This window comes from Oncorhynchus clarkii, chromosome 30, assembly GCF_045791955.1.
Source record: "Oncorhynchus clarkii lewisi isolate Uvic-CL-2024 chromosome 30, UVic_Ocla_1.0, whole genome shotgun sequence".
In the NCBI taxonomy this organism is placed as follows: domain Eukaryota; kingdom Metazoa; phylum Chordata; class Actinopteri; order Salmoniformes; family Salmonidae; genus Oncorhynchus; species Oncorhynchus clarkii.
The window spans coordinates 20,848,762-20,871,375 of NC_092176.1; the positions used below are offsets into that span (position 1 = coordinate 20,848,762).

General features: G+C 42.7%; 1 protein-coding gene across 1 annotated transcript in view; it reads right to left on the minus strand.

Annotated features, from left to right (window-relative positions):
- Positions 1 to 4,484: 4,484 nt before the first annotated feature.
- LOC139389974 (oxysterol-binding protein 2-like) overlaps positions 4,485 to 22,614 on the minus strand; it is a 78,545-nt gene continuing 60,415 nt past the window's right edge. The window contains exons 4-14 of the mRNA XM_071137029.1: positions 20,511 to 20,709; positions 19,563 to 19,686; positions 18,503 to 18,566; positions 17,533 to 17,682; positions 17,104 to 17,349; positions 16,757 to 16,877; positions 15,277 to 15,380; positions 13,837 to 13,932; positions 13,392 to 13,576; positions 13,011 to 13,231; positions 4,485 to 7,333 (exon numbers count right to left, since the gene is read on the minus strand). Of these exons, the coding sequence (XP_070993130.1) occupies positions 7,191 to 7,333; positions 13,011 to 13,231; positions 13,392 to 13,576; positions 13,837 to 13,932; positions 15,277 to 15,380; positions 16,757 to 16,877; positions 17,104 to 17,349; positions 17,533 to 17,682; positions 18,503 to 18,566; positions 19,563 to 19,686; positions 20,511 to 20,709 (1,653 nt within the window). The 3' untranslated portion in view covers positions 4,485 to 7,190. The remainder of the gene's footprint in view (positions 7,334 to 13,010; positions 13,232 to 13,391; positions 13,577 to 13,836; positions 13,933 to 15,276; positions 15,381 to 16,756; positions 16,878 to 17,103; positions 17,350 to 17,532; positions 17,683 to 18,502; positions 18,567 to 19,562; positions 19,687 to 20,510; positions 20,710 to 22,614) is intronic.

Consider the following 22,614-nt stretch of genomic DNA (forward strand, 5'->3'; position numbering starts at 1 on the left):
ATGAGGTTGAGGCGGCTTATGGTAGAGAAATTAACATTAAATCCTCTGGCAACAGTTCTGGTGGACATTCCTGAAGTCAGCATGCCAATTGCATGCACGCTCAAAACTTGAGACATCTGTGGCATTGTGCTGTGTGACAAAACTGCACATTTTAGAGTGGCCTTTTATTGTCCCCAGAACAAGGTGCACCTGTGTAATGATCATGCTGTTTAATCAGCATCTTGTTATGTCACACCTATCAGGTGGATGGATTTACTTGGCAAAGGAGAAATGCTCACTAACAGATATGTAAATAAATTTGTGCACAACATTTTTGAGAAATACGCTTTTTGTGCGTATGTAACATTTCTCCGCTCTTTTATTTCAGCTCATGAAACCAACACTTTACATGTTGCATTTATATTTTTGTTCAGTATAGTTTGCATGCTATGTTTATCACATCACTCCCAGCAACCCCTCTAGCTCAATATGTTGGGTTGAGAATGGTATTCTGTGCGTCTTCCACTGTCCTCCAGAGCACATGCCAGATCCCTGTAGCTGCCCTCAGAATCCTTAAGGGCCACATCAGAATGTGATTGTTTGTGAACTTTAAATCTAAACCAAGTAAACACTATGCCAGTATCAAGAACTTTGTATAAAAATGATGTTCAGTGTGTAAGTCTCTTTTAATATAAAACATTAAATATGCAACCAAACCGTGGGCGCTAGTCAGAATCAACTTCTAACTGGCTGGATCAATTTGGATTAAAAGGTACATTTTACAGTACATTTTAATTAAAACTTCAGATTTCAACTACACACAACTTATTATTCAGATTATTATAACTTTGTTTTATAATCATATTATTGTCTTGGTATTATCTTATCACAAAATATACACACAGAAGGCCAGACAGTGGGTACAATACTTCCAGCCCAAATTCTACATTCCTAACAGTAATTACAAAATAATCATCTCCCCTAAGACATGAAGTGCACAAGTCAGGGGACTTCTCCCTTATTCAGTTTCTTAAAGGCAAAAGACTGACAGTGTCTTCACCAGCTGATCCCAGATCAACCTCTCCACAGCTCTTCAACACTGGGATTCAGGACCAGGTTTAAGCTCAGGTGAACCTGGATCAGTGCCTGGGAGTCAGTGTCCCCACTAGCAGCCCTCCCTGGCTGTAGCTCACTGAACAGTGGTGTGCTATGGGAGGCCTGAGCAGCATGCTCTGTCTGTCTGTAGTAAGATGCCAATATGCTGTCAGTAGCCACCATGGGCTTTCTTCAGCACTATAGCAACATCAGACAGTTCTGTATAAATGCATCTACAGGTCCAGAGCAGACTGATCTGTCATGTAGGCTGTAGAACTATACACTGTGGTGTAGAATTCACACTCTGCCTAGATATTAATGTGTGGGATGATGGATTAGTTTTAGGGATGAGTAATTGGTGTGTAGGTTCTAGCTACAATACACTTTATATCCTGTAAATGACTCACTGCACGATATAAGTGTTATATGTGTTTCAATGGTAAAGCACCAAAAGACTGGGTGTGTGCAGTGCACAGGCTGAAGTCTCCTCAACATCAACACAGATATGGATTAGGCTGTGGAAACCTACAGTGAAAAGTGCTCATTTACCTCCATAGATACAGCTTCAATTACCAGTGGAGTGAAAGTGGGACAGTGTTTGGATGGTAATATGTCACAACATACCTAGTTTGTGTGAGGAAAAGTACTCTGGTTGTGTGGTTCTCTCTGAGCTAACTCCGTCCGAGAGCAACTCCAGACAGGTCGTTCAATACGGGCCTCAATCAACTGTTTATATTATTATATTTGCCTAGTTAAATAAAGGTTAAATGTATTTAACTATCACAGTCCCTATAGCTGCTGCTAACAACAGAGGAAGCAGCCTTGGGACCATGTCACTCAACATCTAATATGGTTAAACTGTATGTACAGTGCCGTGAAGAAGTATTTTCCCCCTTTCTGATTTTCTCTATTTTTGCATATTATTGATACAGAATGTTATCAGATCTTCAACCAAAACCTAAGCTTACAAATAACAAATGAATGCTTATTTTATGTATTTAATTAAAGTTACGCAACACCCAATTTCCCTGTGTGAAAAAGTAATTGCCCCCTTACACTCAATAACTGGTTGTGCCACCTTAAGCTGCAATGACTCCAACCAAACGCTTCCTGTAGCTGTTCCATCAGTCTCTCACGTCGCTGTGGAGGAGTTTTGGCCCACTCTTGCATGCAGAACTGCTGTAACTCAGCGACATTTGTGGGTTTTCAAGCTTGAACTGCTCGTTTCAAGTCCTACCACAACATCTCAATTGGGATTAGGTCTGGACTTTGACTAGGTCATTTCAAAACATCAATGTGTTTTATTAAATTGTTTGAGCTATTTTCATGTAGATTTGATTGTGTCTTTCGGATAATTCATTGTCTTGCTGCATGGCATTCTTCTGTAGAATTCTCTGATAGAGAGCAAAATTCATGGTTCCTTCTATTAAGGCAAGTCGATCAGGTCCTGAGGCAGCAAAGCATCCCCACACTATCACACTACTACCACCATGCTTGACCATAGGTATGAGGTTCTTGCTGTGGAATGCAGTGTTTGGTTTCCGCCAGGCATAATGGGACATATGTCGTGCCAAAAAGCACCTGATCAACAGGAATCTTCTAAGAATGTACTATGGGCAGATGATTAAAAGGTATAACTTTTTGGATGTTGTGGCAGTTCATGCTTGAAAATCCACAAATGTCGCTGAGTTACAGCAGTTCTGCATGGAAGGATGGGCCAAAACTCCTCCACAGCGACGTGAGAGACTGATGAACAGCTACAGGAAGTGTTTGGTTGGAGTCATTGCAGCTTATAGTGGCACAACCAGTTATTGAGTGTAAGGGGGCAATTACTTTTTCACACAGGGGCATTGGATGTTGCACTTTAAACTTTGTTTAATGAAATAAGTATGTAATTGTCGTGTTATTTGTTCACTCAGGTTCCCTTTATCTAATATTAGGTTTTGGTTGAAGATCTGATTACATTCTTTTTCAAAACTATGCAAAAGTAGAGACAATTTGAAAGGGGAAAATACTTTTTCAGGGCAATGTAGGTCTAAACCTGGTTCCTCCTGCAATGGAGAAAAGAACAGAGTGCATTTAAATTGTTTACCAGGCACAGACATAGATGGAGAACTAATTCAAGCTTTGGAGTCTGTACCTACTGCACATTCTCAATACCAGTTAATAAAATAGGGGTCAAAATAAATGTCCATCCTTTTGGGGGCCATAAGCGAGATTTGGTTGGGTCAAATACACTGCATTTCAAACAGTCAGCAATAATCAAATTAATTCAGGGCTTGTGATATTATACCCAGGCTAAATATATAACGTCTTTCACAACTATAAGACCCACTAATAATTGAATTATTTTATCAAAATAGTTTAAATCAGTTTTTTTGCAAGAATCACTTCTCTGTCTTTCAAGTCGGTCTATGAAAATGGCATTTTCGTTACAAATTTAACCAGAACCATGCATAATGCACATCCACTAATAATGACTAACTTCTTGTAGCAGGCATTATCGAAAACTAACACAGGTCTCATAAGCACGTGCTAGTGAGTAGCCAGCTAATCTTAATCTTTTAAGTTTAGCAAACTTGGATATATTTGCTAGCTAACAAGGCATAACAGTTGAATTGTTATGAGCACACCCTTCCGTTTGAACAGCATGCTAGCCTGCCCACTTTGTTGAAATCAAGTGGCCTACCGTATTTCCCCGAATTAAAACGAGTTGCCCATTCCTTATATAATTGCGTTTTGTGTTTTATAAATGTGCATTAAGCATAGACTAGACAGCTAGTATAACAGTCTTTGGCTAAAATGCTACTAGTGGAACGTGATACCGCACGGCAAACTGAGCATTAATTTTCCAGAATCAATGTTCATTGATACTCCCGTTTTAGTACTGATTGCTCTGCGATCAATTTGAATATTTGAGACATAAAAAGGGTATCGTTAGAAATGTTAACGTGTCCTCTATTACAGTACAATTATGTCCCAATGCGTTTCCGTGTCCATATGATCGATTTTGTGGGACCAAAGCTCAAATGCATATAGCATAGCGAGTTGAAACCTCTTGTCAGAGAGGAATTAGTGATCTCTCAGCTTTGTTGTAAGTGGAAAGAGGAGGGTCTTGGTATGTGTGTGTGTGTGTGTGTGTGTAAACAGAGAGGAAGAGGCGAAGCGAGAGTTTTCGCTCTCGCCAAAATCGGTCCTCCAAAAAAAATGCGGTTCTATGGTCTTATTTTGGACCTAAGCTTGTCGCCTGCCTTCCTGCCTTTGCGAAAACGACTCCCATTGTCAGGGCGGAGACATGAGCATTTCATCATTGTATCCAGTACTCTGGTGTAAATGGGAAGGTGCACACAGCACAGGAGTGAAGGAGACGAGACCAGAAAGAGATGAGAACAAGCGGACATAAACGCTCATAAAATCAAAAAATATTCTTGTGATACAGGCATTTGGAATATTGCGCAAAAACATACATTCGAATTAATCTAATTAATTCGATATATCACCCAGCCCTATCCCCCACTTAACGGTGTAGAGACAAATGTTCATTTTAAAGTTAATTTCCTGCAATTCTACACATTTTTCCATGGGGCAGAGAGAAAATGTTGCAGTTTAACAACACATTTCCAGCAATTCTACCCATTTTGCCATGGGGTGGATAGAAATCTTTTCAGTTTGAATGCCATGTTAATATGATATCTGAGTAAGAATGACTAACAAAATCAAATGGGGGGCCCCCTGGATGTCAGGGCCGCTGGGCAAATGCCTTGTGTGCCAGGTCAGTATTCGACCATGATTACTATAAGTTAGATAGCTGGCTAGACAAGCTACCAATCTAAAATTGCTAGCTGACATGGCTAATTGAGTGACTGTCAGTGACTGACATAAAAAGTTAAAAACTGCTGATGCACAACCACATTTTGAAATTGCACCTGGTGTATTCTCCTATTATTTCTCTCATTAGTAAATTGAGACCCTGACTGAGTTCCTAAAAATAAATATATAAATGGCTAAAATGGGTATCGTTATATATATGTGTGTGTGTGTGTGTGTATTTTCTACATTGTAGAATAATAGTGAAGACATCAAACTATGAAATAACACATGGTATCATGTAGTAACCAAAAAAGTGTTAAACAAATCCAAATATATTTATATATATATTTCAGATTCTTCAAAGTAGCCACCCTTTGCCTCGATGACAGCTTTGCACACTCTTGGCATTCTCTCAACCAGCTTCATGAGGTAGTCACCTGGAATGCATTTCAATTAACAGGTGTGCCTTGTTAAAAGTACATTTATGGAATTTCTTTCCTTCTTAATGCGTTTGAGCCAATCAGTTAAGTTGTGACAAGGTAGGGGTGGTATACAGAAGATAGTCCTATTTGGTAAAATACCAAGTTCATATTATGGCAAGATCAAATAAGATAAGAGAAACGACAGTCCATCATTACTTTAAGACACGAAGGCCAATCAATCTGGAAAATTTCAAGAACTTTTAAAGTTTCTTCAAGTGCAGTCGCAAAAACCCTCAAGCGCTATGATGAAACTGGCTCTCATGAGGACCGCCACAGGAAAGGAAGACCCGGAGTTACCTCTGCTGCAGAGGATAAGTTCATTCGAATTAACAGATTGCAGCCCAAATAAATAATTGAGTTCAAGTAACAGACACATCTCAACATCAACTGTTCAGAGGAGACTGTGTGCATCAGGCCTTCATGGTTGAATTGCTGCAAAGAAACCACTACTAAAGGACACCAATAAGAAGAAGAGACTTGCTTGGACCAAGAAACACGAGCAATGGGCATTAGATCTGTCCATTGGTCTGATGAGCACAAATTTGCCATTTTTGGTTCCAACCGCTGTGTCTTTGTGAGACGCAGAGTAGGTTAACAAATGATCTCTGCATGTGTGGTTCCCACTGTAAAGCATGGAGGAGGTGGTGTGATGGCGTGGGGGTGATTTGCTGGTGACACTGTCATTTATTTCGAATCCAAGGCATACTTAACCAGCACGGTTACCACAGCTTTCTGCAGCAATACGCCATCCCATCTAGTTTGCGCTTAGTGGGACTATCATTTCCTTTTCAAAAGGACAATGACCTTTTATTTCACCAAGGAGAGTGATGGAGTGCTGCATCAGATGACCTGGCATCCACAATCACCCGACCTCAACCCAATTGAGATGGTTTGAGATGAGTTGGACTGCAGAGTGAAGGAAAAGCAGCCAACAAATGCTCAGCATGTGGGAACTCCTTCAAGACTGTTGGAAAAGCATTCCAGGTGAAGCTGGTTGAGAGAATGCCAAGAGTGTACAAAGCTGTCATCAAGGCAAAGGGTGGCTACTTTGAAGAATCTCAAATCTCAAATATATTTGGATTTGTTTAATACCTTTTTGGTTACTACATGATTCCATATGTGTTATTTCATAGTTTTGATGTCTTCACTATTATTTTACAATGTAGAAAATAGTAAAAAATAAAGAAAAACCCTTGAATGAGTAGGTGTGTCCAAACTTTTGACTGGTAGTTTGTGTATATATATATATATATATATACACACACACATTATTACATACATACATACATACACACACTGTCTTTCTATAAACTTCTGAAGCATTATTTTTGTCTCTCTGTCTGTCCGTCCATCTGTCCGTTAGACAGGATGGACTTCATCTCATCCCAGTATACAAGTGGAGGAGAGGAGAACTGATTTAGATGGGTTGCTGTTCAATCACTAAAACCCCTAGAAACAGATGTGCTGAGCAGAGGAAAGGTGCATTGTGGGTAGAGTGTGTGGAGCACCTGATTATTTTGGAAGCCTCTTTGGGGCCCCTTTTCTATGGTATTCAATCTCCCATCTCTCTCACACACCCCCACACAGCTCAGTGTTAGGTCAGGGAGGATCTAGAAAAGGTCCCTTCTCTCCCTTGACTCTGTAAAAAATATGACCTCTGTGTGTACATGGGGAGGTACACTGTGTTGTGAGTGTGTGAGAAATTCTCATTCTCATGCACACAGAGGTCCACATCCAGACCCCCATTCCTCCAGGGCCAGTGGTGGAGCAGTCTCCTGGGCCTGGGTGGGTCCAGTGATGGGGTAGGATGGGTCTGGTCTAGGCTTAGAAGATTTCAGAGCACGTACTCCAGTCCTGACTGTCCTTAGCCTCCCAGTATCCACCCTTGTACACAAAGGTTGTCTCCCCAGTGATGGCGTTCTTCCTCTTGTGGAACCACTGTGGCTGGAAGCCCTCATACTCTCGACCTGGGGAAGAGACACAAGCGTCACTCAAATTAAGGGCTCAGGGAGTTATTCTGTATGGTTTACTGTCACTCCCACACATTAGACACCTCTATGTCTCTGGCTCTGAAACAGTACAGGCATAGTAAGGCCAAGTCAAGTCTGAATGAAAAGGGCATATGGCAGCAGGACCGGGTCATAGTCTGGACCAGTAGGTACAAGGGAAAAGCAGTCAGCATGCAGACCCCATACAAAGAACGCCTTCCAGGTCATCTTTATTGCAGTCATGATTATCAGCTTTTTCCATATTTGAACTTTGCAAAATTCTGAAGCTTTTTGTGCAAGAATGATGCAGAAGAGCTAATCCATGCTTTCGTCACTTCTAGATTAGACTACTGCAATGCTCGATTCTCCAGCTACCCGGATAAAGCACTAAATAAACTTCAGTTAGTGCTAAAAACGGCTGCTAGAATCTTGACTAGAACCCCAACATTTGATCATATTCTTCCAGTGCTAACCTCTACACTGGCTTCCTGTTAAGGCTAGGGCTGATTTCCAGGTTTTTACTGCTAACCTACAAAGCATTACATGGACTTACCTCTTACCTATCTCTCCGATTTGGTCCTGCCGTACATACAGTTGAAGTCAGAAGTTTACATACACTTTAGCCAAATACATTTAAACTCAGTTTTTCTCAATTCCTGACATTTAATCCTAGTAAAAATTCCCTGTCTTAGGTTAGGATCACCACTTTATTTTAAGGATGTTAAATGTCAGAATAATAGTAGAGAGAATGATTTATTTCAGCTTTTATTTCTTTCATTACATTCCCAGTGGGTCAGAAGTTTACATACACTCAATTAGTATTTGGTAGCATTGCCTTTAAATTGTTTAACTTGGGTCAAACGTTTCAGGTAGCCTTCCACAAGCTTCCCACAATAAATTGGGTGAATTTTGGCCCATTCCTCCTGACAGAGCTGGTGTAACTGAGTCAGGTTTGTAGGCCTCCTTGCTCACACACACCTTTTCACTTTTGCCCACAAATCCTCTATAGGATTGAGGTCAGGGCTTTGTGATGGCCACTCCAATACCTTGACGTCGTTGTCCTTAAGCCATTTTGCCACAACTTTGGAAGTATGCTTGGGGTCATTGTCTATTTGGAAGACCCATTTGCGACCAAGCTTTAACTTGATGTCTAACTGATGTCTTGAGATGTTGCTTCAATATATACACATCATTTTCATTTTCTCCTGATGCCATCTATTTTGTGAAGTGCACCAGTCCCTCCTGCAGCAAAGCACCCCCACAACATGATGCTGCCACCCCCGGGCTTAATGGTGGGGATGGTGTTCTTCGGCTTGCAAGCCTTCCCTTGTTTCCTCCAAGCACAACGATGGTCATTATGGCCAAATAGTCCTATTTTTGTTTCATCAGACCAGAGGACATTTCTCTAAAATGTATGATCTATGTCCCCATGTGCAGTTGTTTGTACAGATGAACGTGGTACGTTCAGGCATTTGGAAATTGCTCCCAAGGATGAACCAGACTTGTGGAGGTCTACAATTTTTTCTGAGGTCTTGGCTGATTTCTTTTGATTTTCCCATGATGTCAAGCAAAGAGGCACTGAGTTTGAAGGTAGGCCTTGAAATACATCCACAGGTACACATCCAATTGACTCAAATGATGTCAATTAGTCTATCAGAAGCTTCCAAAGCCATGACATCATTTTCTGGATTTTTCCAAGCTGTTTATCTTACTGTATGTATTTCACTTATAACTTAGTGTACATAAACTTCTGACCCACTGGAATTGTGATACAGTGAATTATAAGTGAAATAATCTGTCTGTAAACAATTGTTGGAAAAAAATACTTGTGTCATGCACAAAGTAGATGTCCTAACCGACTTGCCAAAACTATAGTTTGTTAACAAGAAATTTGTGGAGTGGTTGAAAAACGAGTTTTAATGACTCCAACCTAAGTGTATGTAAACTTCTGACTTCAGCTGTACCTACACGTACAAGACGCAGGCCTCCTTATTGTCCCTAGAATGTCTAAGCAAACAGCTGGAGGCAGGGCTTTCTACTATAGAGCTACATTTTTATGGAATGGTCTACCTATCCATGTGAGAGACGCAGACTCGGTCTCAACCTTTAAGTCTTTACTGAAGACTCATCTCTAAGTGTAGTCTGGCCCAGGGGTGTGAAGGTGAATGACAAGGCACTGGAGCAACGAACTTCCCTTGCCGTCTCTGCCTGGCCGCCTCCCCTCTCGCCACTGGGATTCTCTGCCTCTGACCCTACTACGGGGACTGAGTCACTTTGTTGCCGTCCCTATGAGGGGTGCATCAGTTGAGTGGGTTTAGTCACAGACATGATCTTCCTGTCTGGTTTTGTGCCCCCCTCGGGCTCGTATAGTAAAGGAGATCTTTGTGGGCTATACTCAGCCTTGTCTCAGGGTAGTGAGTTGGTGGTCTGTTGATATCCCTCTAGTGGTGTGGGGCTGTGTACTGAGGACAGTGCTTTGGCAAATTAAGTGGGGTTATATCCTGCCTGGTTGGCCCTTTCCGAGGGTATCGTCAGATGGGGCCACAGTGTCCCCCAACCCCAACTGTCTCAGCCTCCAGTATCTTTGCTGCAATAGTCTATGTGCCGGGGGGCTAGGGTCAGTCTGTTATATCTGGTGTAATTCTCCTGTTTTACCTGGTGTCCTGTGTGAATTTAAGTATGCTCCCCCTAATTCTCTCTCTCTCTCCCCCCTGGAGGACCAGAGCCCTTGGACCATGCCTCAGGACTTTCTGGCCTGACGACTCCTGGCTGTCCCCAGTCCACCTGGTTCTGCTGCTGCTCCAGTTTCAATTGTTCTGCCTACCGCACCTGCTGTCTCGACCTCTGAATGCTTGGCTATGAAAAGCCAACTGACATTTACTCCTTAGATACTGACCTGGTGCACCCTCTACATCCACTGTGATTATTATTTGACCCTGCCGGTCATCTATGAACGTTTGAACATGTTGAACAACAACCTGGTCTTAAATGGCCATGTACTCTTATAATCTCCCCTTCGCACAGCCAGAAGAGGACTGGCCACCCCTCAGAGCCTGGTTCCTCTGTAGGTTTCTTCCTAGGTTCCTGCCTTTCTAGAGAGTTTTTCCTAGCAACTGTGCTTCTACATCTGCATTGCTTGCTGTTTGGGGTTTTAGGCTGGGTTTCTGTATAAGCACTTTCTGACATTTGCTGATATAAAAAGGGCTTTATAAATACATTTGATTTGATCTGAGATGTGCAGCGTGACTGCAAAAAAGACAACCTGGAACGCTGTCATAACCACAAAGCAGTGGCATAAAGTAACTAAGTAAAAAATACTTTGAAGTACTACTGAAGTCTTTTTTTGGGGGATCTGTACTTTACCATTTATATTTGACAACTTTTACTCCACTACATTCCGAAAGAAAATATGTACTTTTTACTCCCATACATTTTCCCTGATGCCCGAATGTACTTGTTACATTTAGAATGCTCAGGCAGGAGGACATCAATATGGTCCAATTCACACACCTTTCAATATAACGCCTTGCCATCCCTACTGTCTCTGATCTGGTGGACTAAACACTAAATACTGCGTTTGTATATTATGTCTGAGAGTTGGACTGTGCCCCTGGCTCTCTTTAAAAATAAATGTTTTTTTAAAGAGACAATCGTGCCATCTAGTTTGCCGAAAATAAGGAATTTGATGTCTAGCTTTTACTTTGACTCATTTATGAAAATGAAGTACTTTTTCCACCGCTGTACATTTTAAACCAGATACTATTAGACTTTTACTCAAGTAGTATATTACTGGGTGACATTCACTTTTACTTGAGTCATTTTCTATTAAGGTACACTACAAAAAGTATGTGGACACTTGCTCGATGAACATCTTATTCCAAAATCATTAATATAGGAGTTGCACCCCCTTTTCTGCTATAACAGCCTCCACTCAGCTGGGAAAGCTTTCCACTAGATGTTGGAACATTGCGGCAGAGACTTGCTTCCATTCAGCCCCAAGAGCATTAGTGAGGTCGGGCACTGATGTTGGGCGATTAGGCCCTATTCGCAGTCGGCGTTCGAATTCATCCCAGAGGTGTTCGATGGGGTTAAGGTAAGGGCTCTGTGCAGGCCAGTCAAGTTCTTACACCGATCTCGACAAACCATTTCTGTATGACCTCGCTTTGTGCATGGGGGCACTGTCATGCTGAAACAGGAAAGGGCCTTCCTCAGAATCGTCTAGGATGTCATTGTATGCTGTAGCATTAAGATGTCATTGTATGCTGTAGCGTTAAGATCTCCCTTCACTGGAACTAAGGGGCCTAGCCCGAACCATGAAAAACCACCCCAGACCAATATTCCTCCCCCACCAAACTTTACAGTTGGCGCTATGCATTGGGGCAGGTAGCGTTTTGTCCGTCGGACTGCCAGATGGTGAAGCGTGATTCATCACTCCAGAAAACGAATTTCCACTACTCCAGAGTCCAATGGCGGTGAGCTTTACATCACTCCAGCAGACGCTTGGTATTGTGCATGGTGATCTTAGGCTTGTGTGCGGCTTGCTTAGCCATGGAAACCCATTTCATTAAGCTCCCAACGAACAGTTCTTGTGCTGACATTGCTTCCAGAGGCAGTTTGGAACTCAGTAGTGAGTGTTGCAACCGAGGACAGACAATTTTTACGTGCTACACACTTTAGCACTCGCCAGTCCCGTTCCATGAGCTTGTGTGGCCTACAACTTCGCGGCTGATTCGTTGTTGCGCCTAGACTTTTTCACATCACAATAACAGCACTTACAGTTGACCGGAGCAGCTCTAGCAGGGCAGAAATTTTAAGAATTGACTTGTTGGAAAGATGGCATCCTATGACGGTGCCACGTTGAAAGTCACTGAGCTCTTCAGTAAGGCCATTCTACTGCCACTGTTTGTCTATGGAGATTGCATGGCTGTGTGCTCTATTTTATACACCTGTCAGCAACGGTGTGGCTGAAATAGCCAAATCCACAAATTTGAAGGGGTGTCCACATACTTTGTATATATTGTGTATCTTTACTTTTACTTAAGTATGACAACTGGGTACTTTTTCCACCACAAATGGGAGGGTCAACATAAAAATATGGGGTGGGGGAGGGTGATGCACAACAGGGCCAGGCCAGCCCCACTCACCAGAGTCATCATAATCACACTCTGACCACCAACAGAGGGAGGAAAAGAGAGACGTGTCATGGGTACATCAAATACAGCCTACAATAGGTCACAGCGCTACACAGAGTGTTGGACTATAACAATGTTACCAGGATTAGAAGTGTCTGTTGTGTCCTCTCTCTACAATCTTCCCCTAGTAGCCTTCAGTAGCTCTTCACTTCAATACTAATCTGTTCTTTTCCTCTACTTGACCTGTCATTACCCCTCCATTTGTCGTGAGGCTCACTTCAGGTAATACTGTTATTCTCATAATAATTTACATAAAGGTCATGGGACCTGGAGGAATGATTCAAAGTTATGTGACTGAAAAAATACCTTTATAGAAATCCCTCAATCAATCCAGCCCTACTTCTGGAATGTCTGAAGTGTCCTCTCTCCCCACTTCGCTACCCAGACCCTTTCTATCAGTCTTTTTCTTTATCAACTCTCCCTTTACCTTTCTCTCCACCCTGCCCACTTTCTCCATGTCTTACCGTTGTCCAGTGCATCTGTGGCCTCTGCCTCTCTCCTCCTCCTCACAGCTCTCTGTTTCTCCTCTAGTCTCTGTTTCTCAGAGTTGGCCTCGTCCCATCTCCCTGCTTCCATCAGCCTCTGGTCCGGTCTCAGCCGGCTGTCCGTCAGCCCCACCCCATCCTCCGGCTCATTCAACGTCAGCGCCAGCGAGGAGAAGAAGTACATGTTCTCAGCGTTATCCCTGACGGAGGGAGAGAGAGAGAACAGGATTAGGGAGGAAGTGGGGGAGTTGCTCTGTAATGTAGCATTCTTTACAAGTCAGTGTTTTTGTGTAAGGTGCATCATAGGCTTAGTGCGTGATCTGTGTTACTGTATAAACTGTTGTGCTGGAAAGTGCTTACGGGAGAGGGTATTTCTTCCACAGTAGTTTGGGGGACAGGGTCTGGTAGACAGTCTTCTGCTTGCCCTCGGAGCCGCTGCCCCCTTTGCTGCTCTGGACGATCTTGGAGCTTTCGATCTTATCGTCCCACGTGCCAGACAGGATATAGTGGGCCTGCCCTCCACTGTCTGACACCACCCCTGTCACCTGGACAACACACACACACAGATAGAAGAGAGGGGGGTGAGGAAATGTATCAAACCTTATATAGAAAATAATACAATATACCTCTATAGTTTATCATAAACAACTATTATGAAAGAATAGTCCATTCAAAAATGATACATTTGCTTGTACTATCCAGCAGGGGGCAGCACACAACAATGTGACAGCCGACCCTACGAGCTCATCATGCCACAGTCAGGTTTCAGCCAGGGCTAATTAGAGGGTGATGGTGGAACATGTACCTTGCGTGGGACATCCCTGGAGAAATAGCTGTAGGGGGAGAACTTGAGCTGGCACGTCTCCTTGGTCCTGTGGTTGACTATCTCAATGTCCCCCGACTACCCATTGACAGTGGGAGGGATAGAGAAAGAGGGAGAAGCGAGGGCAGAATGGGATGAAAGACAGAACAAAAGAGGAGGAATGGATAGTAGAGAGAATTGCTGGTAAGCATCAATAGCAATCACGCATATTGCATACAGGAACAACCGATGAGTCATCATCAGAGTTCAGAAGGAGAGAAAGAACCACTAACATCTCAACATTCCACAGCTGCATCAGAACAGCGTCTGTACCATAGAGATCTTATTAAATTGCAGCCATATTGGTCAGGGAGAAATCCAAACCAGTCTAATTGGAATGAATGGCAGTAGAGGCATAATCCTGATTTTACTAATGCAGGAAAATAAAAGTAAGGCATGTGATATCTCAGAAATTGTGTTATAGAATTATTGTCAATCTAAAATAATATATAATTATAAAACAAGTTTATACAGGTTTTATACACATAAATGTTTCAATTGTGCCATTGTATGATACAATGTCAGCACTTGTCTAAGTCCTATCACCAACAGATTTCAGCCAGTGTATGGCTGTGGATTTATTGGCTTGTTTGACTGGAAGCTAGCTAGCTAACAAACACAGTGAAGATACATTCTTCAAATTCATTATTTTACATAATATCTTATCACAGCACTGGGAAACCATGGTTACCCATCTCCCTGACTAAAATGGCTGACCTTTATTCCATCAAAAAGGTTAATGTCCATTCTAGTATTCTAATTCCTGATTCTATGGTCTGTACATTCAGTCAGCCTCAGTGATATAATTGGATTCTAGAATGAAGCTCTATATAATTGACACTAAGTTGTGCTATAGGGACTGTTAATGAGAAGCTGTTTGTGAGTGTGCCATATTCTACCATATGATAAGAGTTTATTCCCTGGCCCACGTCTCCCTCCTTCTCCTCCTCCTCCAATGAGGGACTGGTATGGTTTTTGGCACTAGCACTACACAGCTTATTCAAATAACCAACTCATCATCAAGCCTGGATGATTTGAATCAGCGGTGTAGTGCTACGGCAAACACCAAAATGTGCCCCAGGACAGAGTTTGGGAAACTCTGGTATAGAGTACAGAGTAGTTCTACAGACAGACAGACACTTACAGACTGTAATTGGGTCATCTCAGAGAGAGGGGAGGGCGTTACTCGAGATGAAAGGGGAAGAAACCCCTAGAGACCACAGGCAGGCATATTCATGTGCTATGCTGTTCTGTTCTGATTGAACTTTGCCTCTACACAACACTCATTCCAGTGGCCTGGATTACATTACCGAGATAAAGAGACGGACCCCTCTAACACACTGAGGGACTAAGTAGACCCCATGAAGTAGTTAGTAGACACACCTGGTCAATCCACAGCTTGCCCACGATGATGTTGTGCACGGTGGAGATTACCTTCCTCCACACATAGTGGTTCTCACTGGAGTGGAACTGCAGGTGAATGGCACCTGGGAAGAGGGGGAAGGGAGAAAAAAGGAGGGAACATTGAGATATAATTGAGAGATTGAGTGGTGGGGATGAAATGCAGTCACAGAAAGAGTGACAACAAAAATGAAATCGATATCTTCGCATTCTCTCTTAGTGTTAGTACCATGGCATTACAGTGTAACAAGGCGACATGTGTTGTGGTTGATATTCTGTGGTTCTTATTTTGGGTCCTTTGTAAACAAGGTCAGTCCTACCTGCAGGGACTTGGCCTGGTAATGCAGGCCAAGTCCCTGCACTCACACACTTAGGGCATTAATCAATCAGATCCGCTTTGGCCAACATCTGCATAGCGGTTGCCATTGGTTGCAAGGAGTCGTATGATCAGAAACCCCATGCAGCCTTGTTTACAAATCAGAACAGTGGAATGTGAGATGTAATCTACACCTCCATTAGGATGATAGAAACCCTCATTATTTAGTTTCATGATTTTTACATTTGAGAATAATTATTTCTATATAGCTGATTATTTCTAACGTGAGTGGGGCGGGTGTGGCTTCGTGACAATTATCGCAAGAGCAGCTGCTTACTGATTTGACAGCTCCTTCAACAATGCCAGAACATCCACTATGAAAGTGTGGGCTATCGTCAGTTAACGCTTGATCTGATTGAATCTAGGCCTTATACTCTGTTGTCACATATTACTTACCTACATCTCACTAGGCTCACAAACATACAATATTATATGCTTTATAGTTCAAATGAATCTCATGGCTTCATGTTATGGGAAATCGATCAATCAAATCTGCGGGATCTATTCATCTCTAATTTATCAGGGTCTTAGAGACCCCTAGCCCATCTCAGTAGAAAACATCCCCCCTATACATCCACATACACTCAATTAGTATTTGGTAACATCGCCTTTAAATTGTTCAACCTGGGTCAAATGTTTTGGGTAGCCTTCCACAAGCTTCCCACAATAAGTTGGGTTAATTTTAGCCCATTCCTCCTGACAGAGCTGGTGTAACTGAGTTAGGTTTGTAGGCCTCCTTGCTCACACATGCCTTTTCAGTCCTGTCCACAAGTCCTCTATAGAATTGAGGTCAGGGCTTTGTGATGGCCACTCCAATACCTGGACTTCGTTGTCCTTAAGCCATTTTACCACAACTTTGGAAGTATGCTTGGGGTCATTGTCCATTTGGAAGACCCATTTGCGACCAAGCTTTAACTTCCTGACTAATGTCTCTAGATGTTGCTTCAATATATCCACATAATTTTCCTCCCTCATGATGCCATCTATTTAGTGAATTAGATGGGGGAAGAGAGTTCATGAGACATTTATTTTCATATTGTGTTGACAGCGATCAGTACATGTTGAATATGTATTCAGCAAACGCACCCAGAGGCATTATGGAGAGGTATTTGCCACGGAACTTGCTGGATATGGTGATTTGCTGCCAGAGGGTCCAGCCTCGCTGAGAAATCACATGGTGAGCTGCTGCTGGGGGGTGATGGCTCACCTACAGAGTGGGGGTGGGGGGGAAAGGTTATTTACACATTCAAAGGAAGATCACTGCTCTGGCTTCTAGTATGCCAATGATTGGAACTGTTGTGTATAATGGCTTGTATCTACATTAGAGGTACAAAATGACAGTGCCGTCTGCAAATATATGGAGTATTTTTTGGTGTTTTTGTGTGCGTTTGTCTCAGCGTCATATTGTACTGTATCTCTGTCTCTGTGTGTACCTGCTCACACAGCGAGCGGTAGCCCAAGTCGTCCAGGCGGTCCAGCTCGTAGGTCTCCCCCAGCAGGGGGTTGAAGGGCTTGGCCGTGCGGTGGACGGTGGTGGAGTAGGAGGACACAGAGAAGGCTGCCACCAGACACAGCTGCTCCAGGGAGCTCTCGCAGCGCGCCGCCTTGTCCAGCAGTTCATGGTACTCCAGGTCCTCTGTCAGTCGCTGCAGCATGGACAGAGGCTCGTTGAAATTCACCTGCAGGGGAGGGACAGACAAGACAGAGAGACAGTCAGATTTCTATAGTTACAAGAGTTGTCACTGACTTGCACGTTTGAGGCCCAAATAGCCCAATATTGGGATGCCGCTCTCTCCACCTTTCAAATACTCACACCTAGGCTCATTCTACTATATGGACACAAGCACGCCACACACACTCACAGGCATGGGGATCTTGGAGAGCTCCTTGCCGATACAGTTCTTCATGATGCTCCACAGGTTGAGGGAGTAGTTGGGCTTGTCTGGGATGTGGCTCCGCCTCCTTCTGAGGGGCTGAAGCTCCTTCCCGGAATCCTTACAGCTAGGAGACACCTGAGGGAGAGAGTGAGAGGGAGGGAGAGAGAGGGAGAGAGTGAGAGGGAGGGAGAGAGCGGGAGAGACAGGGAGAGGGAAAGATGGAGAGAGAGAGGGAGGGAGAGAGCGGGAGAGGGAAAGAGAGAGAGGGAGGGAGAGGGAAAGATAGAGAGATGGGAGGGAGGGAGAAACAGGGAGGGAAAGAGAGAGAGGGAGGAGTGGGAAAGAGAGAGAGAGGGAGGAGAGGGAAAGATAGAGAGAGATGGGAAGGAGTGACTGAGACACATCTACCTTTAGATTTGTTAACATCATAGAACGCTGTGAAGAGAACTCTAACTTAACTATGGACAGCTTGTCAGGGACACAGTGAGTCACCATTTGTAGAGTGACACAGAGAGAAGAGAGAGGGAATAAGAGAGGAGAATGAGAGAGAGCAGGAATCGGGAGAGCAGATGTCTAACTGGTAATTAAGATCCAGAGAAATGACGGAGAGAGAAAGAGAGAGCAGCTGTGCATCTCCAGCACTGCAGAGGGAACAGGCCACAGGGAGTACACACACAAAGAGAACCTGTGAGCGTGTGTGTTTATTTGTGTGGTAAAAGCATGCAAGTGTGTGTGTGTGTGTGTGTGTGTGTGTAAAAACACATTACCAAGTTATAGTTTGTGATATGCAAATTTCCTTAACAGGATCCTAGAAAACGTCAACTGGAAACAGGCTTAAAATGACACAAAGAGCTTCACAAAAAGTGACGAGGGTGGAACTACAGTGAGGTGGTGAAAAAGCCTAGTGTGTCGATGTGGATTATTACTGAGAGCTGTTTGTAGAAGACACACTCACATTGTCCTGGTTCCAATCATTGGTATGGCCTCCACTCGCTCCACACAGGTTACTCTGAGAACACCTGGAAGAGGAACATCATCTTAACAACAACAGACACACACGCACGCTTGCACACAAACGCATCCACACACTGAAGACACACAAAATAACCAAAACAGACGGAATAAGGCAGGCACACAGACACAGATGGATGGCTCTATTCAGCAGTGATCGGTCTCTGAGCTGTTCTGTTAGTGGTGGATAGATGTGTCTGAGCTGGAGAGGAGCAGAGTATGCATCTGGAAAATAGAAACACTATTTTCTTCACAGGGAAAGAGTCCTGTGAGACAGGTGTTGAAGTAAAATAGCGCAGAAACACGACAGCAAAAAAATCAACTCATTCAAATGCAGCAACAAAGTTCTAAAACTGAGCCACATATTTTGGAGGTGAAAGAATGAATCCAAAACAGAGAAGTGTCTGGGCTTCTGTGACTGGTTCATTCCCTGGTAGAGGAGCAGTAAGAGGCACGAGCTATCTTTTATCATAGAGAGGACAACATCTTGAGCTGTTAATGGTGCCAGAGCCATTACAGGACAGATAGACACTCATTAAAAACAGACCGAGGATGCTCGCAGTTGCAGACAGACAACACTGCCACCGTACAAGCAAGTGTGTGTTTGTGTGTGTCTGCTGTTCACGTGCGTGTGTGTGTGTGTGTGTGAGTGAGTGAGTGTGAGAGAGAGATTATGAGCACAGAGGGGAGAATGTTATTACGTTTTAGCGCTGGTGGTTTATTGGGCCGCTGATGGAGGGAATGAGTCTTACACAGGCAATATGAGGTGTACTATATGGCTCTGGGCTTGACAGATGCTCTGGTGCAAACACTACGGAACCCATCAACAAGGCACAATCAAGTCATCACATCTTTGTATTCATCACAGTCTATTCACACTGAATCAGTCTAAAGACAAACTAATACCAAACTAAACATCCATGATCCATTTAGGCGGAGGTGAAGAGCAGAGGGCGGCCAGGCAGGGACTTTACTGTACAGGCCACAGGGTGAGACTGACTGACCTGTGCTGTGTGTTCTCAGTGGTGGTCACTGTGATAAAGGCAGGGGAGTCCTCCATGGCGTCAAAGTATTCTGTATCCTCATCTTCATCACTCGCCTCCCCTTTCTGAGGCCTCTCACTCCCTCCTGAGGGAGGGAACACACACACGCACGCGCACACACACACACACACACACACACACACACACACACACACACACACACACACACACACACACAATACCTTACTGTGTGTGTGTGTAACACGCACCCTGCTCTATACTGGTGTGGCAGTAATCACATGATTTGTGGAGGGGAAGGTACAGTAGGTTACAGTAGCTAATCAACAAACCATGGATATTAATTATGGATAATTGACTTTAATAGGTAATGTCCCTGCAGGCCAACGAAGTACTGAACTCAATTCCTGACGAGATGGGAGGGAAAACTCCAACTTCAATACAACTTCAGACGGACAAACAATACTTCTATATCCATCCATTTCTGTGTGATACACGGCTACTCTGATACACTAGAATGGCTATCACGATGGAGAGGTGATTATGCCCATTTCAATACTATTAGTATCATGCTACTTCACTACTCATAAGAAATGTATCTTCTAGTCTATTCCAGTCTAATCCTTAATTACATAGACAATCTAATTCAAAACCATCTGACATGGCTTGCATGTCCTATTTCCACAAATTCACAGAGGCCTGTTAGTCTAAAGCCCTAAGGACCATGGACTAGGAGGCCTGTTAGTCTAAAGCCCTAAGGACCATGGACTAGGAGGCCTGTTAGTCTAAAGCCCTAAGGACCATGGACTCGGAGGCCTGTTAGTCTAAAGCCCTAAGGACCATGGACTAGGAGGCCTGTTAGTCTAAAGCCCTAAGGACCATGGACTAGGAGGCCTGTTAGTCTAAAGCCCTAAGGACCATGGACTATTAGACCTGGCTAAGGGGCCTTACCCTTCTTGGTGGTGGGGGAGCTGGGTGTGTTGGCGGATAGTGTGGGGGCCTCTCTCCAGGCTCTCTCCAGACTGTTGTGTTGCTTGGCTAGCTGCTCTATGGTCTCCTCCAGGTGAATACGCTGCTCTCTCTCATACTGCAGCGCCCGCTGCCATCTCCTGCTGTGGGTCTCCGCTAGGTCCAGGAAGTCGCGACACGCCTATAATTACAAAACACAACATACAAACGCATGACGTCAGACATGATAAGAAGGACGAGAGACATGACAATATGCACAGGGATATTTCTTAGTCCAGTCCTGGGGAATCTGTAGATGTTAAAGGGCTCCTAGGCCTTTCTTGATTGGTTGAAGGAAAACAGTTTTCCAACCGAATTGATCGTTGTGTTACCATTCTAATCAAGGTTAATGTAAATATTTAGACCACTGTTGATTAGCACCATTCTCAGCATCTTGACCATTAGTTATAATGGCATGCCTTGTAGCTCCCTCCAGTAAACCACGAGCACAACCGTTCCTTGACTTTAACTGGCGGCTTGATTCTGTAGTTTTAGTCAGAATTATCACCTTCCGTGAGAACTATAAAGTAAATGAAAATACAGTTAAGCACATTCTTACAACCTTCTTGTCTTACGAATGACTTATTAGCTTGGTATAACTCTGAAGTGCTTACAGACATAAACAGTTTAGCCGGAGCTATAACAGTATCAGATTAAACACATGAATAAAAGGAAAAATACCTCATTGGCTGCTTATTACAGAAGGGAGGAAATCAAACTTCACACTTATTATTCCTGGCATGAATTCACGCTTCATCCTTAATTATTATAACGTTACCATCCTAACATTCATGCTTCATCCTTATTATTATTATTATAACGTTACCATCCTAACATACACACTTCATCCTTAATTATTATAGTGTTACCATCCTAACATACACACTTCATCCTTAATTATTATAGTGTTACCATCCTAACATACACACTTCATCCTTAATTATTATAACGTTACCATCCTAACATACACACTTCATCCTTAATTATTATAACGTTACCATCCTAACATATACACTTCATCCTTAATTATTATAACGTTAACATCCTAACATACACACCTCATCCTTAATTATTATTATAACGTTACCATCCTAACATACACACTTCATCCTTAATTATTATAACGTTACCATCCTAACATACACACTTCATCCTTAATTATTATAACGTTACCATCCTAACATACACACTTCATCCTTAATTATTATAACGTTACCATCCTAACATACACACTTCATCCTTAATTATTATAACGTTACCATCCTAACATACACACTTCATCCTTAATTATTATAACATTACCATCCTAACATACACACTTCATCCTTAATTGTTATAGCGTTACCATCCTAACATACACACTTCATCCTTAATTATTATAACATTACCATCCTAACATACACACTTCATCCTTAATTATTATAGCGTTACCATCCTAACATACACACTTCATCCTAAATTATTATAACGTTACCATCCTAACATACACACTTCATCCTTATTATTATTATAACGTTACCATCCTAACATACACACCTCATCCTTAATTATTATTATAACGTTACCATCCTAACATACACACTTCATCCTTAATTATTATAGCGTTACCATCCTAACATACACACTTCATCCTTAATTATTATAACGTTACCATCCTAACATATACACTTCATCCTTAATTATTATAACGTTAACATCCTAACATACACACCTCATCCTTAATTATTATTATAACGTTACCATCCTAACATACACACTTCATCCTTAATTATTATAACATTACCATCCTAACATACACACTTCAACCTTAATTATTATAACGTTACCATCCTAACATACACACTTCATCCTTAATTATTATAGCGTTACCATCCTAACATACACACTTCATCCTTAATTATTATAACGTTACCATCCTAACATACACACTTCATCCTTAATTATTATAACGTTACCATCCTAACATACACACTTCATCCTTAATTATTATAGCGTTACCATCCTAACATACACACTTCATCCTTAATTATTATAACGTTACCATCCT